At 39.3% G+C, this 23,209-nt stretch overlaps 2 protein-coding genes, 1 long non-coding RNA gene and 2 pseudogenes across 4 annotated transcripts; 1 reads left to right on the plus strand and 4 right to left on the minus strand.

The window, feature by feature from the left end:
* Window positions 1-4,738: 4,738 nt before the first annotated feature.
* LOC133732833 (G-type lectin S-receptor-like serine/threonine-protein kinase At1g11330) lies at window positions 4,739-7,905 on the minus strand (annotated as a pseudogene).
* A 1,798-nt stretch (window positions 7,906-9,703) lies between these two features.
* LOC133726098 (uncharacterized) lies at window positions 9,704-11,279 on the minus strand. Of its 2 annotated transcripts, XR_009854652.1 has the most exons (4): window positions 11,088-11,279; window positions 10,686-10,843; window positions 10,468-10,507; window positions 9,704-9,895 (listed from the first exon to the last, which is right to left on the minus strand). It is a non-coding gene; the product is annotated as an uncharacterized LOC133726098 (long non-coding RNA). The 2 variants fall into 2 exon arrangements; XR_009854651.1 differs by lacking the exon at window positions 11,088-11,279 and having other exon boundaries at window positions 10,686-11,081.
* Window positions 11,280-12,011: 732 nt separating this feature from the next.
* On the minus strand, window positions 12,012-14,336 carry LOC133732839 (G-type lectin S-receptor-like serine/threonine-protein kinase At4g27290; annotated as a pseudogene).
* Window positions 14,337-14,836: 500 nt separating this feature from the next.
* On the plus strand, window positions 14,837-16,177 carry LOC133732845 (uncharacterized). The gene has a single exon (XM_062160443.1). The coding sequence runs from the start codon at window positions 14,837-14,839 to the stop codon at window positions 16,175-16,177; it is 1,341 nt and encodes a 446-aa protein (XP_062016427.1).
* A 2,734-nt stretch (window positions 16,178-18,911) lies between these two features.
* Window positions 18,912-19,877, minus strand: LOC133726096 (G-type lectin S-receptor-like serine/threonine-protein kinase At2g19130). Its single transcript, XM_062153571.1, has one exon. It carries the CDS (start codon window positions 19,793-19,795, stop codon window positions 19,151-19,153), a length of 645 nt encoding a protein of 214 aa, XP_062009555.1. The 5' UTR covers window positions 19,796-19,877; the 3' UTR covers window positions 18,912-19,150.
* Between the last annotated feature and the right edge of the window lie 3,332 nt (window positions 19,878-23,209).

A 23,209-nucleotide genomic window follows, 5' to 3' on the forward strand; every position in this document is an offset into this window, starting at 1 on the left:
TACTTGGTCACGCACCTGTTTCCTGGAAAACAAAGAAGCAAAGAACAGTTGCTCGTTCAAGTGCGGAAGCAGAGTCCACCGGTACTCTTGCTAGGCGATCTCTTAACAGCATGTCTTGCGGATTGTCAATTTGATGAGACAGTCTTCCCTTCGTTAGGGGGAGGTAATTAAGAACACGGATGTTCAGCATGAACAACAGGAATTGTCGTGGTCTGTCCCTACTATGTCTCATCTCGATCCCCGCTAAAGTGACGAAATCATACATATCTGCTGCAAATATGCTTGCAAGGATGGACGTCCCTACAAGAGGACGTAATGCCACCCTACATGGAGGTAGGCATGGCACCAATGCCATAGAGAGTGGCATTCTGACGTCACAGGTCATGGCCCTAGCTAGGATGCATTGGAGGCCCGTGGCTTTGAAGGATACTTTGGCACAATCCAATCCTTTAATCATCGACACTCAAAATCCGTCTCATGAGAACCTTCTGGATTATGGTTATCGTTGGGGGACGCCTCAACGTCAGAACCTATTCCTAAGAATATAGAGCTCTCTGATAATTACACTAGTGTACATGAGACATGGGATAAAAACTCCATCATGATTGATGATGTAGTCATTTCATTGCGCATGAGTTTGTTGAGTCTGATGATATCGAACCACGCTCCGTTGATGAATGAATACCAACGTACAGAAATTTGGCCTAAATGGAAAGATGCGATCTAGGTTAAGTTGGATTCTCTAACGAAGAGGAAGGTTTTTTTGAGCCACTGATGCCAACACCTCATACATAAACACATGTTGACTAATAGGTCTTCGTTAGAAAGCTTGATGAGAAAAGGAGATGGTAATCTTGCCTTATGGCGCAAGGCTTCTCACAAAACGCCCTGGAATCAACTACGATGAGACATATTCTCTCATAATGGATGTCATTGCACTCCACTACCCTGTCAGTTTGGTAGTTTCTGAATAACTGAACATGCAGCTTACGAATGTGGTCACTACATATCTCTATAGGGATCTAGATACGGGATATACATGAAGGTTCATGGTGAACTTCATTTACCCAAGTCAAGTAGCTCTAGACCACGGAGCGCGTTTGCAATGAGGTTGAAACACTCACTAAAGTGACTACTTGATTGGGAAGGGATATGTGAATGCCCTCGCGTCTCTAAGACAAGTTCCGGATTCTATCGCTGTTCATGTTGGACATGATTGTCATTGGAAGCTCTTAAAGAGTTAAGGGAAACCGCTGAACACTTGAAATCCGAGTTTGAGATGAAGGATCTTAGGAGAACATGATTATGTCTCGGTTTGGAACTTGAACATCGTGTCGATAGATGCTTAGGCAACTTGACAAGCAAGCACCCCCATGATCGTCCGTAGTCTTGATCCTGAAAAGGATCATTTTCGTCCGAAGGATGATGACAAAGATGTGCTAGAGGCAGAAATGCCCTACTTAAGTACAATAGGTGCATTATTGTACTTACCCCAATGCACAAGACCAGACATCTCATTTGTAGTGAACTTGTTAGCTAGATATAGCTTTGCGCCAACGCGACGTCATTGGACTGGTGTAAAAGATATCTTTTGATATTTGAGATGTACGATTGATATGGGCTTGTTCTATCCCTACAGAAAGATTATGGATTCGGACCCATCACACACCAGGAATGCCGCCAACATTGGCCTGCGTCCTCTTTCCCCATCCCAAAACGATATTAGTGTTTTGGAAGGTTTTTCTGATGTTGGGTATCTCTCTGACCCACACAAAGGTCGTTCCCAAACTGGTTATGTGTTCACCATGGGTAAGACCGCGATATCTTGGAGGTCTACAAAACAGACCATTGTCGCTATATCTTCGAACCATGCAGAGATTATTGCTCTTCACGAAACTGTTAGTGATTGGATCCATAATTACGCATGTTCGAAGCAATTGTGGTTTGAAGTCTACCACAGATGAGCCTACGAGCATTTATGAGAATAATACTGCTTGCATTGAACATATGAAGCAAAACTACATCAAAAGCGACGACACCAAGCATAATCAGCAACAATAGACTCTCCTTAAGATCAAAGTGAACCAGTTCAATCTGAGGACAGTATGACAGACTTGTTTAATAAGTCATTGCCTAATTCCACTTTCGAGAAACATGTTGGTTGCATCGTTTGCGGAAGTTATCCGAACTCCCATGACAGTAGTCATCAAGGGGAGATGCAGACATCAGGGGGATATATCTACATGTATGGTCTCGAAATGTTAAAGGTGTGTTGTACTCTTTTTCTCCTTAGACCGAAGTTATTTTTGTCCCACTGGATTTTTGTTACTCGGCAAAGTTTTTGACGAGGCAATGAGAGGAGCACCATGTTTAGGCGACACAAGGGGGAGTGTTCAAGTAAATCCAGAATATGTGTTTGGCCCAAACTCTAGGTTACTTGTGCAAGTTGTAATAGAGTTTATTTTAGAAATATTCTCTGAGATATTCGTAGAATTCCATTCATTGTACGATTATGATTCCATATACAACTCTGATTCTATGCTTGTAATCCTCTATATAAAGAGACCCCTATTATCAATGAAAGCACATCAACTTCTCTCCCTATTTCGTTTTCCTTAAACAAATAGGTATTTATAGGAAATTTTTACAATTTTTTAGAAATTTTTTGTTACTGTTTCTATACCATATACATTAATTTATTACCATTGGATCTAATCTTTAATTGAAACCAACGGTCCAGATTTCATGACCATTGCTTTCAAAACTCAAAAAGGCCCAACAGCTAGCTCCCACGTGGAACAAGTGGAATTCTGCACATACTTGGACGTGTTTGGTAACAGTATAGAATCCGATTCTACTTCTTGGTAGCCTAGTATGAGCTGGGCATCAAAACTCTGCTACAGAGGCTAGGATGAATTAAAATCCCTGTTCTTAACAAGGTTTCCATTATCTAAAAGTATTGTAGCACAAAAGTACATGAGGTGGTGGCACTGCAGCAATCATACTTGCCCAGTTGCCCCTATGGATGTAGTTGTTCAAGTCATAACGATATCTGCTCCTTTAGTAAGGCACAAAAAAAAAAAAAAAAAAAAAGCCGTGACCACTTACCCAATTTCAGCTTCAAAATTGCCCACTTACTCTACTAAGAGTTTTTTAATCCCATTTACCCATTTGCCCTCTCTCTCTCTCTCTCTCTCTCTCTCACCTAACTCTCTCATTCTCTCAACTCTAAAAAACTGTACCACCGGCCATGTAATCCCAACCGCAACCGGAGCAGCAAGACCCAAAACCCAGAACCCAGAAGCTACTGGAAAAGATGGACCAAGCAGGACTTCTTCCCGGAACCCACTTTCCACAACTTGAGTTCCTCCAAAGACGCCCTCTCCCACACCCCATCTCGCCTCAAGGACCGCTTCCTCAACCGCTTCTCCGACTCCTTCGAGCTCCTCCACCTCCACCTCCCCAAGCAAAGCGAGCACCACATGCACCGCTGCCTCACCTGGCGGGACCTCATCTGGCTCGGCTTCGGCTCCGTCGTCGGCTCCGGAATTTTCGTCATCGCCGGCGAGGCCACTTTTCTAGCCGGACCCGCCATTGTCTTGTCCTAAGCTATCTCCGGCCTCTCGGCTCTACTCTCTGTCCTCTGCTACACAGAATTCGCCGTCGAAGTTACTGTTACTGGAGGATCTTTCTCATATCTTCGGATAGAATTGGGAGACTTCTTTGCGTTCATTGTTGCTGGGAACATTCTCCTCGAGGCCATGGTGGGCGCGGCTGGGTTGCGCCGGTCGTGGACTTCTTATTTGGCCAGCATGATCAACACCGACAACACCGACTTTTTGAGGTTTCAGGTAAGCTCTCTGCCTGATGGGTTCAATCTATTGGACCCTATTGTTGTTGTGGTGCTTCTGGTTGCTAATGGTATAGCAATGAGTGGGACGGCTCGGACTTCGATGCTAAATTGGAAAATAATCACACTTATAGAGTGGAAATTTGGAAAAGTTAAAGCTCCTCCAATGGCGCAGGCGAGGAGGAGCTCCTCTAATGATGTTGCAGTGGTTTGTTTCTCCAAAAAATTGGCCGATTTCAAATGTTGCTAGTAGTGATTGTTTTGTTTATTATGATTTGGTTGGGCAATAATAAGATTATTGGGGGGCAATAAAAAGTTTATTGGGGCAATAATTAGATTATTGGGGAGCAATAATATGATTATTGGGAGACAATAAAAAGAGTATTGGGGGGCAATAATATGATTATAGGGAGGCAATAAAAAGAGTATTGGGGGGCATTAATATGATTATTGGGGAGCAATAATATGATTACTGGGCATTATTAGGGGGCAATAAAATCAGACGCCGGAATCCAGTGACCAGTCCGGTAGCCGGTTTAGGGATTCCGGTGACCGGTTGCCGGATTCCGGTCATCGGTCGCCGGATTCCGGTCACCGGTCGCCGGAGTCCGGCAAGGTCTCCGATGGCTTCTCTCTCTAAGTGACAAAGAAAGAGAGGGCAAAAATGTCCCAAAAATAAATAAAAAAGAATAAAAAAATAATTAATTGGGTATTAGGGAAATGATCTCTTAGAGTGTTTGGGTAAATGGGCAATTTTTATCCTAAAATTGTGTAAATGGTCATTATCCCAAAAAAAAACTAACCAGTAAGGACCACAAAAGGGTTACAGATTGGAAGTTCAAAGTGTACTGTTTACTGCTTGTTGAAAGGAAACATTATTGAATTATTGAATTATTGAATATCTACCGAGCTTCTAGTAAACTATTGGTAATTTCATTATTGGAAAAACTAGTAGATGAACCAACAACATTGGCGTTCTCAAGTGTTGAAAAGGCAGGTTCATTGGAAGGTGGAAGTGATGAAGCTTCAGTGCCTTGCAGCATAAGAATTACCGAGGACATTGTTGGTCGATCAGCTGCAGCTTGTTGAACACACAAGAGCCCTACATGGATACACCTTAGAGCCTCATGAAACTGGCATGTTTCCCTTATTGATGCATCAATCACCTCCACTCCTCTTCCTTCATTCCATAACTCCCATACCTAAGATTTAACATATAAACGCATTAATCTAGCTTGAGCGAATTTTCACCTACTTACAGAAATAATAGACTAAACTGTAAGTTGTAATTCTTACCCATCCAGCAAGAGTTAGTGAACGATCAAAATGATGAAAAATAGCATTCTTCCTTCCACTTACAATCTCCAGCAACAACACCCCAAAACTAAATACATCTAATTTATCAGAAAAATGACCATAGAGAGCGTATTCAGGTGACATGTAGCCGCTGCAAGAGTGACATACAAGTAATTAAAATAGTGATTGCAGAAAGTTTATATGAACAAAATCGTGCCTAAATAATTTATGCTTACTATGTTCCAACAATCCTGTTGGTATTTGCTTCTGTTTGATTCGTATCGAAAATCTTTGCCATTCCAAAATCTGAAATTTTAGGGTTCATTGTTCCATCCAACAAAATATTACTTGCTTTGAGGTCCCTATGAATGATTTTCAGTCTTGAGTACTTATGGATATAAAGTACTCCTTGTGCAATCCCTTCTATAATTCGAAAACGAGTATTCCAATCCAATTCTGAATTTCCAGATGGATCTGTTTGTACAAACCACGAAGAAGAATGACTAACTTGTCTCATAAATCAGCAATATTTATCAAAAGACTAATATTAGAAGTAAAGAGCATATACCAAACAAAAACTTGTCTAAACTTCGATTGGGCATGTACTCATACATCAATACCCTTTCCTCTTCTTCGATACAGCAACCCAAGAGCCTAACAAGATTGGTATGCTGGAGTTTAGCTATAAGCTTTAACTCATTCATGAACTCCTGATGTCCTTGCCCGGACTTCGTGGATAGCCTTTTTATGGCTACTTCTTGATTTTCAGTTAAAATCCCCTATAAACTTAAACTTATCAAAATTATTTGATGACCATCAAGAGAAGTAAAAAAGAACTTTCCAATAATTATGAACATTAATTGAAGAATAATGCACTTGCATATAAAGAGCATAATATGGAACTGTCACCTTATAAACAGGGCCAAATCCTCCCTCTCCTAGTTTATTAGCTTCAGAGAAGTTGTTTGTAGCAACTAATATACTCCTTAAACCAAAATGTGGGAGTTCTATATTATTTTTTCCACCTCCAACACTGACATTCTTGATAGAATAATCTCGCCCATACTCCCTGTTTAAGTATCATTGTTAGAGCATCATTTGGTTGAATTTCTTGAATAAATGTGACTGCACGCATGTGTGTGAGTGTCTGAGATAGAAATATACCGGTACCTGCCCTTTCCCAAAAATTTCTTCCCTAAGAAATAGCCCAAAGTTAATATAATCAGTCCTGCTATTGCTGAGGCTATTGCAATTACAAGGGGCACCTTCAAGGAATTATCAGAATGACCCTTACCAGCTACAAAGAAAAGAAAACACATCAAGATGATATACAAAAATGCTAATCTAATCTCAGCTACTAACTAAGAATTTTAATTGACATTATGCATGCAGCAAATAGAAGAAACTTCTAACCATACCTTGATCGGAGCGATGAACACGAATAAAAATATTTTTCCCAAGAGAGTGATTTGCTACAAGATCAATCAAGTCACCAAACCATGTCAAACATCTCGCGGTACTTTCTCCTGTCTCATTCACGTAAGCATAAGCTGTGCAAGAACAGTTCTGATAGCATTGAGACTCACACTCGCTCATACTCTTATTGACTAAAAGAACAGCATGATCTGGTAGTTTCAACCCTTCAAACCTTGAAAATCCTTCTGATCTGCTATCGCATGTCAGTGGTTTTTCCCTGACACATCCACCAGCCCAATCCCCCTGAGCCCATTGTTGCTGAAATTTGGGTATAAAACCTGTCAAACATTTACATGGAGATGAGAGGGACTCATTTTTATCACAGGCACCATATGGACCACAAGGAGCATAAAAATCACATTTATGAACCGGCTCCCTCCACCATGCATACCATGTTCTACTGTGAACGAGCCATTGCTGCATCACAATCTGCCCAGTTGGATCCAGCAAGGCCCTCAATTTTACTGGACTAACTGACACCGAGACACCATAAGTAAGATAGTCCTCATCAGCATCAAAGTTGTAAGTGAGGAAATACGAGTTTTCAGTTGAAATTCCAAAGTTTGTTTTCGTCTCCTTGCCAAAGAAGGTACCACTTCTCCAATATGGAGCATTTTCCTTCCAGATATAAGCCTGCCCTGGTAGTCCTTTAGGATCAAAGCCTAAAGTGAACTTTCCGGGTTGTGGATCATCAAGCGCTGCCCAGGATGTAAGGCACCTTTGTTGGCCACTCCTTTTGTTCAAGCTAACCTTCATTTCAGGCAACAATGTATCAGAAGGATGATCAAAGCTCTGCCACAAAATGCCTTCTCCAAACCTCAGAACGAGGTTTCCGTTATTCATTAGGAAACCAGTTGTGGCATTCCTTGCAGAAGAAGCAACTGATGCATTAGATGACCAGATAAGTACTTTTCCAGTTCCATCCAACACCACAAGATTCCCATCACCTTTGAGGGCAAAAAAACCTGGAGAATTAAGTGGGGATTCTCTGTTGGCTACCCATACAATTGATGCAGTGTGTGGGATTGTGTTGTACCATATACCTAGGAAAAATTTGGTAGAATTTTCAGGACTGAAAAAACCTAATCTAAAGGTTCCATTGGAAGAAATTAATGTCTGGTTTGCACTGATAGATTTGCCTGGTATTATAGTGTCCTGGCTACTACAAACAGATGAGAGTAACATAACAATAGAAAGAAAGAGCCACCCCCTCATTCTGAGAGAAAGAAGTTTCAATACTTACACTCCAAAGTGGCTACCGGAAATCTGTCACTAAAACTAGTGAAAGTTCATATACCAAAACTGTGTCTCACTCAATTTAAACTAAGCATCATGTCTTCTAAAGACCCTGAATCTCATAAATAATATATTAATTACAGTTATTAATAGTGACAGAAATTGACTAGCTAGGGAGAAGAATATGTGTTGAGGCGGCCTATCCAGTTAGGTACTTAGATTCAAAGTTACCAACTAATCAGGGGCCACCTGCATACAATATGCTAAAAGATGGAGAAAATCCCAAAGAAGAAACATGCTTGTATATTCTTCAACAAGGTAAAGAATAACAGACAGGAACGTGTTAAATGTTTTCGTCAAATACAAAGAAAATAATTGGATAAGGGACTGACAATGGCGTACCTGGGATACACAGCAATTTGATAGACCACGGCACTGACCGGAGACTGATCATTAAAATAACAAAGCTAGAGTAGTGAGGAAATTTGTTTTTCCCTTCTTCCTCTGGTTTTCTTTCTTGCAGGTCAAAGTGTCTAGGAGAAGAAACAATGTAGTGAGGTAGGCACCACTCCATTTCAGCCAAAATTCTCCTTGGCAAGAAAAACATCAGCATGACTCAAGCTTTATAATGGGGAGTAATTACTAGGTGAAAATTCGACATTCTAGTAAAAACTTTTGAGGAATTTTTTGTTTTGTTTATGTTTTTCAGAGGACCTTATCCACCGAGGAAAACCATGGAAATTTTTTTGCAGCTGAACATCTGCATCGAGGAGAAGATGGCATTCCCGCATTTACCATGTCATGAAGGGGCATACAAATTAAAGCAATATTCATTACAACAAATGCATCCAAACTCATTCAAGCTTCGGAGAGTTTGATAAAATATATGGATATGGGCAGTACTTGCAAACAAATTGCCACATTTGATGAGATATAAACAGAGAGCCTAATATCTATCTCTCAAATAAATGAGAAGAGAATCCTAAGAAGTGAGTTTTACGACTTTAGCGAACTTTAGTGAGAGATTTTTGCGTAACACATAAAGCAATTGAGTTTTCATTAGGTTACCTCTGTGCCATCCACGTGGCGGGGCGGCCCAACTTAAGACATTTTGTTTGGGCCTCAATTTATCGAACACTATAAGTGCATTAATGAGTGACATTATAAGACTTGAACACACATTTTTTCATGATTTGTACATTCAACTAAGAATGTCAGTGTGTGAAAAGATAGAGAAATAGGCTTTACCATATGTGGGAAACCCCTCTCCTTCGGGATTGAGGGTGGGACTTGTTCCCTACATCGTTTGCCTCCGAGGAACTAATATCGCCTAAAAAAAAAAAAAAAAAAGTCCATAACCGGTCTAGAAAAAAGGTTTACGGTTTACCATTCTCCGTTTGAGTTGAAGTTGACTATAAAGCTTCTTCATTTTTTTTTTTTTTTTGTGGAGAGAATGGACTATAAAGCCTTCTAAGATTTGAGCTTGGAACCAACCTGAAGGATTTTAAAGCGTATCTGTCAATCTACAAACTCAACCCTTTGAATTTGTCCATCCACAACTAACTAAAACTATATGTCATCAATTGATCATACTCCGAGCTATAATGGTAACGCAGGTCTAAATTTAATTTTTTTCTTTCTTTCTTTTAAGAAAGAGGAGAAGTCGATTGAACTTGGAACATCTATTAATTTTTCAAACTAAGAAGTAAATTGCTACTGAATCAAATACTACCCCACAACAAATGCAAGACTAAGTTTTACTATTTCAGTCCTGAATATGTGATCACAGATCAGTAGCATACGTATTTACTGAAATACTGAATAATATTGACAACGGGAATTGCAAATATACTAGTAATGGTACCCGCGTTTTGCTGCGGGGTTTGTTGTTGCAAACAATTTACAATAAAAGACAAAGTTTCATGTCCCTAAAATTGTTTCGAGTTTACAAAGCACTGAAGATCAGTCATATATAATGCAAGATTTGAGTTTCTCTTTCTGGCTTTTGAGATATCTCAACCGTCCTTCAATACGCTCCTGATCAAGCAGAGTTTTAGTTATTAAATTCCAATTACAGATCTAATAATTTTTGTTGAAGAGAAATAATATAAGATTCTTGAAAGCAAACAAATAATTCTGTCAAGTAATAAATAAATTGAACTTTGTGAGATCACCCAACCTTACCCATTTAATTATTAAACATCTAGAATGCAGATAATTTCTTTCTTATATCTAAATCTTGGGCATAAAGGTTATCACTATTTGTTGCTGTTGAAGGAATAATTTGAAATCAATTCCCATTAAAAGTAAACAACTTCTGTCAGAAATCATAACATTATGCTGTTCTTGTTTCCTATGATCACAATTTACATTAATTACTAAGCAATTGTATGTCTAGTTATCACTAAACACTATGAATATACTCATTCATTTCAGTTCTAGAGGCAAGGAAGTTGAAACCTTTAATCAAAAACGAAACTTTGATGAATTCCCAAGTGCTGTGAAATCCAAATTACAGTTCTTTCAGTTTCTGAGCAGCCAAACAGATCAATAGAACAAAAGCACATACCTTGAGATGTAAATAAAGAAAGGGAAAAATGGGTATTTACCTCAGAGGGGGAGTCTTTAGCTTGGGGAGACTGCCATTGCCTGCAAAAACAAAAATATGAAAACCCTTTCAATGACATATCGAAATCAATAAAATCTCAATCTTGATCAAAATCAAAATCAAAATCAACTGTGGTCAAAATTTTGATGCTTTATTGATAAGTTTGAACCAAATACCCAAAATTGACCAAAAAAATTATATAATGAAGTTAGCTGATACCTTTAAAGATTGAAACTTTGAATGTGAAACAGAAATTCCCAAATTGGGAACAGACTGAAATCGACCAAGACATCCCTTCCTCCTCTCTAGACTTTCCCTCAGCAAATCATCTTCTTCTGATTGGCAGAGAAAAGTCCCCTCCCTATCTGTCTCTCACTCTGTGGAAGTCCAGCAAAAGCTCTTAGAGATTGAATCCAATTACAAAATTCGAATCCAGACCCTATCCCTATCCCTAACCCAATCAATCTCGGTCTCTCTCAAACTCTCACCTAATTTTAAACTATCTATCCAACCAAAGCTATTTCCTCTCCATTTCAATTTTCTACCACCCAAAGTTGCATGCACCGAAATTGAAAACCCAATCAATCGTACCCAAACCATTCGATCAAATAAGAAGCTTACCTGGAGCTTAATCTCTCATATATCTCTGATTGCTCAATCGGATCCTCCGATCTGATCAAGTGAGCTCAATTTCACAAAATCGAAAGTTTGAAAGTTTCCCAAAATAAATAGTGAAGAAGGCTTTCGAACAATACTTGAGACCGGTCCAATCGATCATCGAGGTCTCAGACTCCAGTGTCTTCTACTGCGTTAAGACGGAGATACCAGCAATCGAACTTCTCGTTAAGCAGCCCGTAATTGAGCAAAAATAGAATAGGTTATTGAAGAAACGCATAGAAGATTACAGAATGATGGCAGCCCGTAATTTAAAAAAAAAAAAAACAATAAGGGCAAAAGAGTAATTTACTTCGGGCTCGAATGAACAGTGGTACGCGAATGAACAGTACGACTCCAGTGAACAGTCCACGCCCTTTAGATTATAGATAATTGGAGAATGGTAGTACCGTAGCTTCATTGCTTGCAGCAGAAGAACCGAATTCATTGTTGATTGATCAACTAGAGCATCTTGAACACACAAAATGCCTACATGGATACATCTCAAGACTTCACAACACCGGTAGGTTTGGCTTAAAGATCCATCAACCCACTCTACCTTCCTGCCTAAGTTCCCCCTCTACATATAGAGCTTGGGTTTGCAGGCTAATTAGTTATCTCATGCCACCCATTTCCATGATGCTAGTGAAATTTGAAGTTGTGACCTCCTCTACGGTGTTAGTTATCCCAAATTACCAATAGTGCACAGTTTACTGGTTTCAGATGAGGTTACAAAATATAAGAAAATATAAGAATATAAGGTCCATAAAGACTCGCACCTCAAAATAGGGGAATCAAATCAAAAAAGTTGTTAAGGAACTATATAACAAAAACAGATTGCTATACCTTTAACTTTGAATGTGTCGAAGAAAGGAAACATTGTTGAAGCGTTTATCGAGCTTCTGGCAGACTAATCGTGAGTGCATTGTTTGAATAATTGGTAGATGTTTGAGAAGAAGAACCAATAGCAGTGAAATTCGTCTGTGTTGAAAAAGCAGGTTCTTTGGTAGGTGGAAGAGATGTAGCTTCATTTCCCTGCAACATGTGAATCACTGATGCCATTGCAGCTAGGTCGATCAGCAGCAGATTCTTGAACGCACAAAAATCCTACATTGATACACCTTAAAGCCTCATGAGCCTGTAATGTTTCCCTTATTGATGCATCAATCACCTCTATTCCCCTTCCTTCTTTCCATAGGTCCCATGCCTAAGAAAAAATATAGACACGATCATAACTGTTCTTGCATGCATGTACCAATATATTTGAAATTTTAAACCTTCTAGCACCTTGCAAATTTGCAAGGCTTTTTACCTACCCATCCAGCAAGAGTTAGTGAACGTTCAAAACGATAGAAACTAGCATTCTTCTTTCCACTTACAATCTCCAACAACAGAACTCCAAAACTAAAGACATCCGATTTCTCAGAGAAATGACCATAGCGTGCATACTCAGGTGACATGTAGCCGCTGCACAAACGACAATGAAATTAGCAATAGTAGTGATTGTAATATAGTACATGAATGAAATCATTTGCAGGAAACACTTACTAGGTCCCAACAACCCTGTTAGTATTTGCTTCAGTTTGATTTATGTCAAAAATCTTTGCCATTCCAAAGTCTGAAATCTTGGGGTTCATTGTTCCATCCAATAGAATATTACTTGCTTTTAGATCCCTGTGAATGATTTTTAATCTTGAGTACTTGTGGATATAAAGCAATCCTTGAGCTATACCTTCTATAATTCTAAAACGTCTATCCCAGTCCAATTTTGTCTTTTCGGATGGATCTGCACCATGAAGAAGAATGACTGACAACCAAATCTAAATCAACAATATTATCTAGTAGAACCTTAGTAGAAATGAGCATATACCAAACAAAAATTTGTCCAAACTTCGATTCGGCATGTACTCATACATCAACATCATTTCCTCTGCTTCAATGCAGCAACCCAAGAGTCTAACAAGGTTGGTATGTTGGAGCTTCGCTATAAGCTTTAACTCATTCAAGAACTCCTGTTGTCCTTGTCCGGACTTCTTTGATAGCCTTTTTATGGCTACTTCTTGATTTTCAGGCAAAATCCCCTTTTAAAGTTGGAGAAAATTTGAGGCAAACAAAACACCTTATAAATTAAGGAAATTACCAAATTACAAAACACTCATATTCATGAAGAAAATTGTGTTTGCAATTGAAGCACATAGTGGAAGGCTCACCTTATAAACAGGGCCGAATCCTCCCTCTCCTAGTTTATTCGCTTCAGAGAAATTATTAGTAGCTACTAATATACTCCTCAAACTGAATAGTGGTAGTTCTGTATCATTCTCCACACCAGCAGCACTAAGACACACCACAGAAAAATAAACATCACATTACTTTTTAGATTCTTATAATCAGAAGCTGCTATTCTGATGTACAAAGTTCTTCCATTTTCATCCGCCCACAGATCTCCTCTCCAAGTTGAACATTCATAAGAAGAGCTGCTATAAGCATAAGCAGTGCAATTGCAATCATTTAAGCACATTGATTCACACTCGTCAATACTATCAGAATACTGTTGATCTGCGGATGATAGCCTGCTAGACATTTCTATAAACCGGTCACTCATCCCATCAACACCAGTAACATTTCCACACTGCAACCTAGTTTTTCTTGAACACCCATCAGAGTAATCCTCCAAATCCCAACGGGTTACTGACTTTGGTTCATAACCCATCAAACAATTACAGGAGGGAAAGGAATTCCTCTTGCAACTACTAAATTCCCCACATAGACCATAAATCTGACATTGTCGTCTCGGTTGAGCCCAAAACAAGTTCCATCCCTGAGATCGCAACCAGGACGCGTGCTGAATCTGACCCGATACATGCATTGACAATCGAGATGTGATGCTAGCATCATAAAGAGAATAGTTGAAGTAGCTCTCATTTTCATTCGTAACATAGCTGTAATTGTAGATATAGTTAAGCCTCATCTCGGGAACCAAACTGAAAATACGCGTCTTTGCATCCCAAGATCCACTTGTCCAATACTGTATAGACCTGTTCCACTTTAAGATACATGAGAGCAAGTGCACCCGTAGTCAAGAAAAGGCAAAGTCGAGAAGTCAAGAATTCGACCAGTCAAGCTACTATTCACTGCCACTGGACATGGGTTTGCACCCGTTGTTTTTCTTGCCCGGCCAACACTGTTCACTTTTTCACTGTTCACAGTACTGTCCATGTAATTCACTGTTCATCTGTGGGTTTCACTGTTTAACTTTACTGTTCATAGGGTTTTTAAAAAATAAAATATATTTAATGATAATAATGAATATTTACTGATAATTAATGTCATAATCATGCAATTTACTTTTTTCAAAAATATTTTTCGGTGGACAAATTATGAGCCACCGACAATTTATCTTGAAATGAGTGAAGGCAACGGACAAATTTCCTTGAAATGAGTGACCTTACAACCGACAATTTTTGAACGGACCAGATCATTTGCATACTATTCAATCTAACGGTTATTGTTGATGTAATCTTATCTAAAATTTCGGATAAGATTACGTCGAACCAGGAGTGGACACGTGTCCTCGAAGTATGATCACCTTTTATGTGAAAATTGTAAATAAATTGAGCAAGAGGCAGCACACCATTCCTCACAAGCTGATATTCACAAATCTCATTCGTTTTCATATTCTCCAGAATTTACACATTTCCTCTCCTTCCCTCATTTCAATGAAGAGATTGTTGGCTAAGTATCGAAAATCTCGAGATGAAGATCTTGAAGAGCTGTGTACGTCTAATGCTCTTGTGGTAGCAGCAGTCGCTGAAGCTGAAGCATCCTCCGGATCACGACGACGGGGTTCTCAACCGGGGCGTGCACCGAATGAGGAGCGATTTAGGGAATCAAGAGGGAAAAACATGATGGAAGATTACTTTGTGGAGCATCCAGTTTTCAGTGAAGAGGTATTCCGGACAAGGTACAGGATGAGTCACAATGTGTTCAACCGTATCTCCAGTGACCTTTGTCGCTATGACCCGTACTTTGTCCAGAAATCAGATGCTGCAGGCAAAGTCGGACTACTTCCCCAGCAGAAGCTGACATGTTCCTTAAGAATGCTTGCTTATGGTGCCGGGGCAGATCAATGTGCTGAGTATTGTCGAATGGCGAAAACTACCTCCATTGCGGCTCTGAAACGATTTACAAGAGGAATCGTTTTTTTGTACTCGGCAGAATACCTCCTAGCTCCTAATCTGGCCGACCTCAGAAGACTTCTCGCCAAAGCTGAGAGAAGAGGCTTTCCTGGGATGATTGGAAGCATCGACTGCATGCACTGGCAATGGAAGAATTGCCCAACAGGTTGGGCTGGAGAATACAGCGGTCGAAAACGTGTGCCCACTATCATCCTCGAAGCAGTCGCTTCTTATGACACATGGATATGGCATGCCTTCTTTGGAATGCCTGGATCATGCAACGACCTCAACGTGCTTGCTAAGTCCCCGTTGTTTGACGAGCTGACTGCTGGTCGAGCCCCTCAAATCCAATTTCAGGTGAATAACAGGATTCACAATTTAGGCTACTATCTCGCTGATGGTATCTATCCGCAATGGGCAACTTTTGTGAAATCAATTCCAAGGCCTACACGGCCCAAGGATCTGAAGTTTTCCCAGGCTCAAGAGGGGTACAGGAAGGATGTGGAGAGATGTTTCGGCATTTTACAGACCCGCTTTAGTATTGTTAGAGGAGCGGCTCGTGGCTGGGACAGAGAAGACCTTCGATACATCATGCTGACTTGTATCATATTACACAACATGATAATAAAGGATGAAAGACCAAATGACAGCGATGAGGATATGGAGTCCGATGAAGAAGAGGATAACAATATGAGGCCCAGGTTGGCCCAGGTTTGGGAAGGACCGACTGGTGATGACTTCGATCCTGTTGGTAGAGATGGTCATTACTTCAACGGATTCATGGATCGATACGATGCCATTAGAAGTGCAAACAGTCACTCAAACCTTCAAGAAGATCTGATAGAGCATTTCTGGAACGTTCAAGGCAACATGGAGATCTAGATCATAAATGAATTTTTTTGGAATAATTGGCTAATATCTATGTTTTGTTATGTTTGTGTGCTTTGAATTTGGCTTGTATTATGTTTTGGAAAGTTGGTGTCATTTTAGTTTGGCCAATGTCTATGTTTTTTATGTCAATGTGATATGAATTCGTCATCGTATTATGTTTATTATGTGTTATTTATTTGAATATAAGGTGTGTGCTTTAATACATGGAATTTCCAAATACAACTTTTATTTCATTAAATTGTCGCTTACATAAATGAAAAACTAGGAAAAAGTACAATACAATAACAAACATGCATAATAACCTAATTATTCAAATCATAATCCTCATCCTCTCTACAAAGGTAATTTGTGTTTGAAGGCTCATAATTAGGGTTAGGGTTAGGGTTGGTTGACTCACCCGTAGAGAAAGGTGAAAATTGTGGTTGTGTAGGATATCCCCCGGGGTAAGGTGGTTGCGGATAGTATCCACCGGGGTAAGGGGGTTGTGGGAATCCACCGGTGAAGGGAGGTGGTGGGAATCCACTGGTTAAGGGAGGTTGTGGGAATGCATCGGGGTAAGGTGGTTGTGGGTATGCACCGGGGTAAGGAGGTTGTGGGTATGCACCACCAAAATTTGGTTGTGGGAATGCACCACCAAAATTGGGTTGCGGATAGTATCCACCCATAGAAGGTGGCGACTGCTCGTCAAGATCTTCTTTCTCCGCTATCTTCTTTTGTTTTCTTGACCAATAACGCTTTTTATTTGGCGTCATTTTACTTGTATCAATCTCCATAATACGCTCTTCCCTCTCTTTAATGCGCTCTTCCATCTCTTTAATTCGATCTTGCCTTTCTTGAAATAGGAGTTGCTCTTTTTGCATTTCGATTTGCAAGAGGATACATGCTCTTCTCTTCCTCTTGGAGACTTCGAGCGAATTCGTCATCGAGTTTTTTCTTGCCCTTGGTTGCCTCTATTTGGTTGTTCGCTATACTCTCGAGACTGCTTGAGTAAGGACTTTGGTTGTTCGCTGCCTTCTTGGCTTTCCGGATTGCTTCTTTCGCAGCCTTCCTTCCTTAAGGCCTCACATTAGGATCTGCAGTTTCACCTGCAATTACCTCATCTACATCCATGTCCAAGTTGATGGGAGAATTTCCAGGAATCGGTTGTGTAGGCGTATGTTGATTTCCTTCATTTGATGTTCCTCCAGATGTATGACTAGGAATGTCTTTAAATTGTGCAAAGCCCTCCACAACAGCGTAACTACCAAAACTCTGAAAATTGTGGTTTTTTGGCTTCTTTTTTCTCTTCATCCCGGCATGCCACAATTTATGTGCTTCATCTCGCTACGAAATAAATAAAAAAACAATAAAAAAAAAAAGGTGGCGGAAAATTACAATTACTACAAATATAAACCCTATTATGAATGATCATCTATTATAAAAGTCATAATTTTTAATGAAGACATATTTTAATTATAACGAAAAACAATTACTACAATTAAAACGATATTATAATTACTACATTATTTATGAAGACATATTTTACTATAATGTATCAATAAGATTTATCAACAAATATAAAGGTCATAATTTTAATGAAGACATATTTTAATTATAACGAAAAACAATTACTACAATGAAAACGATATTATAATTACTACATTATTTATCAAGACATATTTTACTATAATGTATCAATAAGATTTATCAACAAATATAAAGGTCATAATTTTAATGAAGACATATTTTAATTATAACGAAAAACAATTACTACAATTAAAACGATATTATAATTACTACATTATTTATCAAGACATATTTTACTATAATGTATCAATAAGATTTATCAACAAATATAAAGGTCATAATTTTAATAAAAAAGTATCTATCCCGTTTTACAATAAAAAATCAATTACTACAAATATAAACATCGTTGTAATTACATCATTATTTATCAACTACATTATTTATCATGTAATATTTTAATTTAATGTATCAACAAATTAAATGGTTTATCAAAAAATACATACCTCATCAACCGCATTCGAACCGCTCTTGTACCAATTTTTCGCTTGCCTTAATGCACAATGCCACTCATAGAGTTCAACCTTCAAAATTTTCCACCTTCCTTGCAAAGAGGAAGCTAATCGGCTCTGGGGCCAATTTGCGACAAAGTGTCGCCTCACACGCATCCATAAGTCGTTGTTTTTCTGATTTGTGCCCACAGCCGGATCTTGCCCAACAATTTTCCAAGACTTGCACAATTGAACATCTTCCTCATCCGTCCATCTCCTTTTGTCTTGGATATTATCATCTTCATTTTGATCTCCCTCTTGTCCGGCCACTGGACCTGTGTTTCCCCTTTCTTCAGCCATATTGGATATAAATAAATTTGGAAGATGAGAGCTATATAAAGAGGAGGAAGCACAAAATTGGGTTACTATGAAAGATAATTTTTTGGGTGTGAGATGTAAAATAAATGGTAGGTATTTATAGAGAAATGTTTAGAATTTTTTAAAATTTACTTTGTTACCGTTTGTTACCGTTCATAACATTACAAATATATATATATATATATACATGTTAATTGTAAGCCGTAGGATTGCAAATTTGATTGAAATGAAGGGCTGGGATTGCTTGACCGTTAGGCCCAGAATTCAAAACCCACCAACGGGAAGAATCCACGTGGCATGCCGGCCCCATCTCTGGCGCGCTCCACTTTCTGTCAATTGCGGCGCCACGCGTCGATGCCTGGAGCTCCACTCCCTCCCAAGGCGCGTCGTCCACTTCTGCATGCACTCATGACGTCAGCCACGATCAGGCCTGGGCCTAGCTGGCATCTGGGCTTGATCGGTCATGAAAATAGTCATGGTTGTGACTTATTTCTTGGCTGTAGTCAAGAAAGGCAAAACCCACCCCAGTCAAAAAATCACCGGTGGAAGCATCATAATCTATCTCAAGGTCATATAGTCAGATTTTTCTTGACTATGCCCAGTCAAGAGCAAACCAGTGGACTTGCTCTGAGTTGCTCGTTGGGTCTAGCTCAAGAGAAAATTGACCCGGTGAAGGATCCTCTAAATTTGTCCATGAAGTAAGCATCTGGGTTTGTTTGGTAACTCTGTTGAATCCAATTTTACTTCCTGGTAGAAAAGTATGGGTTGGATGGTCAAAGCTTTGCCATAAAGGCTGGGAGGAACCAGACTCAGGTCTTAAGACAAGGTTTCCGTCATCTAAAAGAATTGCTCGTGTAGAACTACCTAAGGTGATGTTGGAGGCCACATCTGTAGACCAAATTGGAGTGTTGGACTCATTATAGAGTACTAAATTACCATCTGAGATCTTCAATAGTGAGGAAAATCTATCAAAGACCGGTTGTTCCCTATTTGCCACCCAGACTATGGTTTGCTGTGATACTTGCTTGTACCATATGCCTATGTAGAATTTTGAACTATTACCTGGTTTGAAGAAACCCAATTTAAAAACTCCACCTGCTGAAACAGTGGTTTCACCACCAGAGATAGATTGGTTTGCAGTGATGGTGCCAGCTGCGAGAGAGATAGGGATATTGAGATATAGGCACAAGAAGAAAAGGGAAAACATCAACTTAATTGGGTTGGTCTTGGTATCCATGGATTGGCTGCAGAAGAACTTCCCAGACAAGCTGGATTATGTAATGCACCAGTAGCTTTCTGGGAAACCTTCTGCAAGCAAATTTTTGTGATCCAGGAGGGACCAAGGCCACGAACTTTTCAACAACATTATATTCATTATAATACTATTATAAATATTTAATTGGACCACGTAATCATGAGTCCATCTAACTGTAGTCCACCTCCACCTTCATCCATAAGAGCAAGTTCACCTGTTAGGTCACCAGATCACCCACTATTCACTACTTTTTAGTGTTAATTTCACCCTCTGAGTCACGAGCACAGTGTATTTCATGACCTAGAGAATGAAAATATACACTAAAAAGCAGTGAATAGTAGATGACCTGTTGACCTAACGGGTGAACTTGCTCTAATAGAATTTTCGTATTAATAATAGTAAATGGTTGTACTACTACTAGTCTAACCTTGACTATTCCCGCCCTGCTTTTGCTTTTCAATCTTCTCTTCGTCTTTGACATGCTGGCTCTCTCACTGGGATCTGGGATGACGGAACCCCCTTACATTTTTTCATAATTACTCCAACCAGACATTGAGCGAATTGTGGACCACCCAAGTCTATGGCCCTTGAATAAACGTTCCAATAATGCCAAGAAGACCACTCATCAAAAAAAGAAAAAAGAAAAAATCAAATATTTCTACCATGCAAGTCCATATTGACGCCAGCAAAAGGATGATTAAGAAACACGTGCTTTAATGACTGGCCATGCTGTCTACTAGAATTATTATTCAAGCGGTTCGAATCGGTTATAAGTATTTTCAACTTCAAAATCAAAGGTTTCGATTTTAAATTTGAGTCTAATTACCAACCAAAATTTTTAGTTTTTAATCATATCTACCAAATTTCGTATTTCAGTTTTCGGTATTACCAACTTTAGAACAACTAGTTTTTTGTAATATATTCAAAAACCTCTATAAATTAGAATTAACAATACTAGGTTTTTAAATTTTATAGTCGTAAATTTGTATTCATCTTTTTTTCTTTTTTTTTTAATAAAGGGCTCAAGCCTTCATTAATGAAACTGTTGAATACAAGGGGGGACATGGACCCTAAACTCCTGATTACGATAAGCATCTAGAGGAAATCCCGAAATAATATCAGAAATCTCTACAAAGTACCTGTATTCTAACAAGCACCAACTAGCAAAGAGTGCTCTACTGGCTACTCTATTTGTTTTAACATAACGGAAAGATAACTCGATATTTAACCCGATTACAACGTAGCATAATTATCAATTGCACAGCTTTCCTACTATGTTGCCGCCGGAGGATAAACCCGACGACACTTAGTTTCATCCTGCCACTAGGAGGCTGCGACCATTTGACCAAACAAAGAATTCGCCGCCTACCTAGAGCAGATAAGGCACACAAGGTGCATAGACCGGCACAAAGCCCTTCGCGTCCTACTGAAACATGGCAGAGACTTATTATCAAAACAATAACAAAACAACTACAAACCAAATAACTAGAAATTAAAGACCACTAGCAAGGCCCAAAAGCAAAGGCTCGACCCCAACCACCACTCCCCCCAAGGACCAAGCGTTGCACCCCACCGAACCTGCTGCCAACGCGCTCTGCTGTCACCACGCTGTCTCTTTGCACCACCACACCGCCGCGTCGCATCCCTACGTCGCCGCACCGCCTCGCCGCATCGAATACCACCCCAAAACTCGGCTAACGTTCAAGACGGCAACCTAAAGCGAGTCAAACTCTCTCCGGGCTCGTCTCTGCCATGAGATCGAAGTCCCATGCCAACCGCTGCCCAGATCCCAGTTGCTGCAGTGACGCCATAACTCGCAGCCGGCAAGCCCCACTCCAGTGCTGCTTCACGTCTGCCCTTATCCCCTATCCCAAAAGGACATATCTAGATCGATCAGCCCCCTCTGAAATCTAGTCTCCATTCTCCAACCCCGGACCAAACCACTGCCATAGACCTACGCTGCTAGCCCAAATCATCATCCTCTCCCGGACAGGAACGCAGAGGCAGGAGCGTCGGCGGCATTCGGCTGGGAGAGATCGCACGAAGCACTACTATGTTCCTTCTTTCTCCGCACGTGAGGCGCGTTCTACAATATTCAGTGAATATTCATCTACTTATTATAGCTTTCTTTTGTATATATGACATCAAGTTTTAGTCATTTTCAATAAAACTAGGTTATTTAACCATCTTTGACCAGGTTACTTAAAATACATGTACTATTAATGTAGTATTGTTCATAAAATTATGAAATTTTTTATGTTTATTTCTTAATATACATGTATGTATATTGAAAATTATAGTATATAAAACTAATATTCAGATAATCGGTAGATTCGTTATTTACCAAAACCAAACAAACTTTTTTGGTAATTTTCGATTTCGATTTTATCGGTCTTGATTATAAAAAAATTGGTTTACCAAACTTAAAATATTGGTTGATATTCGGTAAGTTTGGTAATTACCAAACCAGGTGGCAGCCGTACTTCCTACAAAGCAAGCAAATTGAACGAAGAGAGACTCTAAATTTCCGTACAAAATCATCACAAAGGACCCGACCTCACAACACTTTCCATACTAGAAGAGATAGGGGTCGTCAACAGGCCGGGCCTTGCTATATTTTTAAATAATAGCGGGCCGACCGGGCCGGGCTTTATTAAAAATAGACGGATCCAAGCCCGTCAATATAAAGCGGGCTTTGCGGGCTTTTTCGGGCCGGGCCGGGCTTGGCCTTGCGGGCTTTTTTGGGCCGGGCCTTGCGGGCTTTATGTATAAATAAATATTTAAAGACACATATATATTTTTTTTAATCAAGCTTTGGAAAATCATTGGATAATGATCAAATACAATCAAAGATAACATATCTATAATTCTATATTGTACCAAAAAAAAATCTTTATTTATATATAGATACTAATTTATTGATAAATAAATTTTTAAAGGCACTAATTTTTTATAAATCTATATTTATACATCATACACTCCAAAGAGCAACATATAGCAATTCAAAGAAAATGAGAAAACTAACCGTTGGATATGATTATTACAATAAAATAAGAGTGTTGTTAAAAATTTAGTCAATTTCACCATAGTTTCAAACCCGATCAGATTGGTCAACTGTAGTCACTTGCATGTTTTCTTGGTTGACCGATGGCGTGATGAACGCAAAACTTGCTTATTTTTTTACATCACGTTTGTAAATATTTCATCGATGGATGTGTGTGGACATAAGATAAAAATTTCAATTTTTAATTACAAATACGTTGGCCTATACTAATTTGTCTCCTAAAGTTGTATGACTTATACATTGCATTTAAATTGTTGAGGTATATTCTAAAACAACCGTGAAGTGGAAGATGAATTTGGAGAAACCAACCGCTCGATTGAGAGATTGTAATA

Source organism: Rosa rugosa, chromosome 1 (genome assembly GCF_958449725.1).
Source record: "Rosa rugosa chromosome 1, drRosRugo1.1, whole genome shotgun sequence".
In the NCBI taxonomy this organism is placed as follows: domain Eukaryota; kingdom Viridiplantae; phylum Streptophyta; class Magnoliopsida; order Rosales; family Rosaceae; genus Rosa; species Rosa rugosa.

Excerpts from the sequence above, each read along its gene's own strand:
- LOC133732845 (XM_062160443.1), top strand. The coding sequence starts at position 14,837 with ATGAAGAGATTGTTGGCTAAGTATCGAAAATCTCGAGATGAAGATCTT.
- LOC133726096 (XM_062153571.1), bottom strand. The coding sequence starts at position 19,795 with ATGGATACCAAGACCAACCCAATTAAGTTGATGTTTTCCCTTTTCTTC.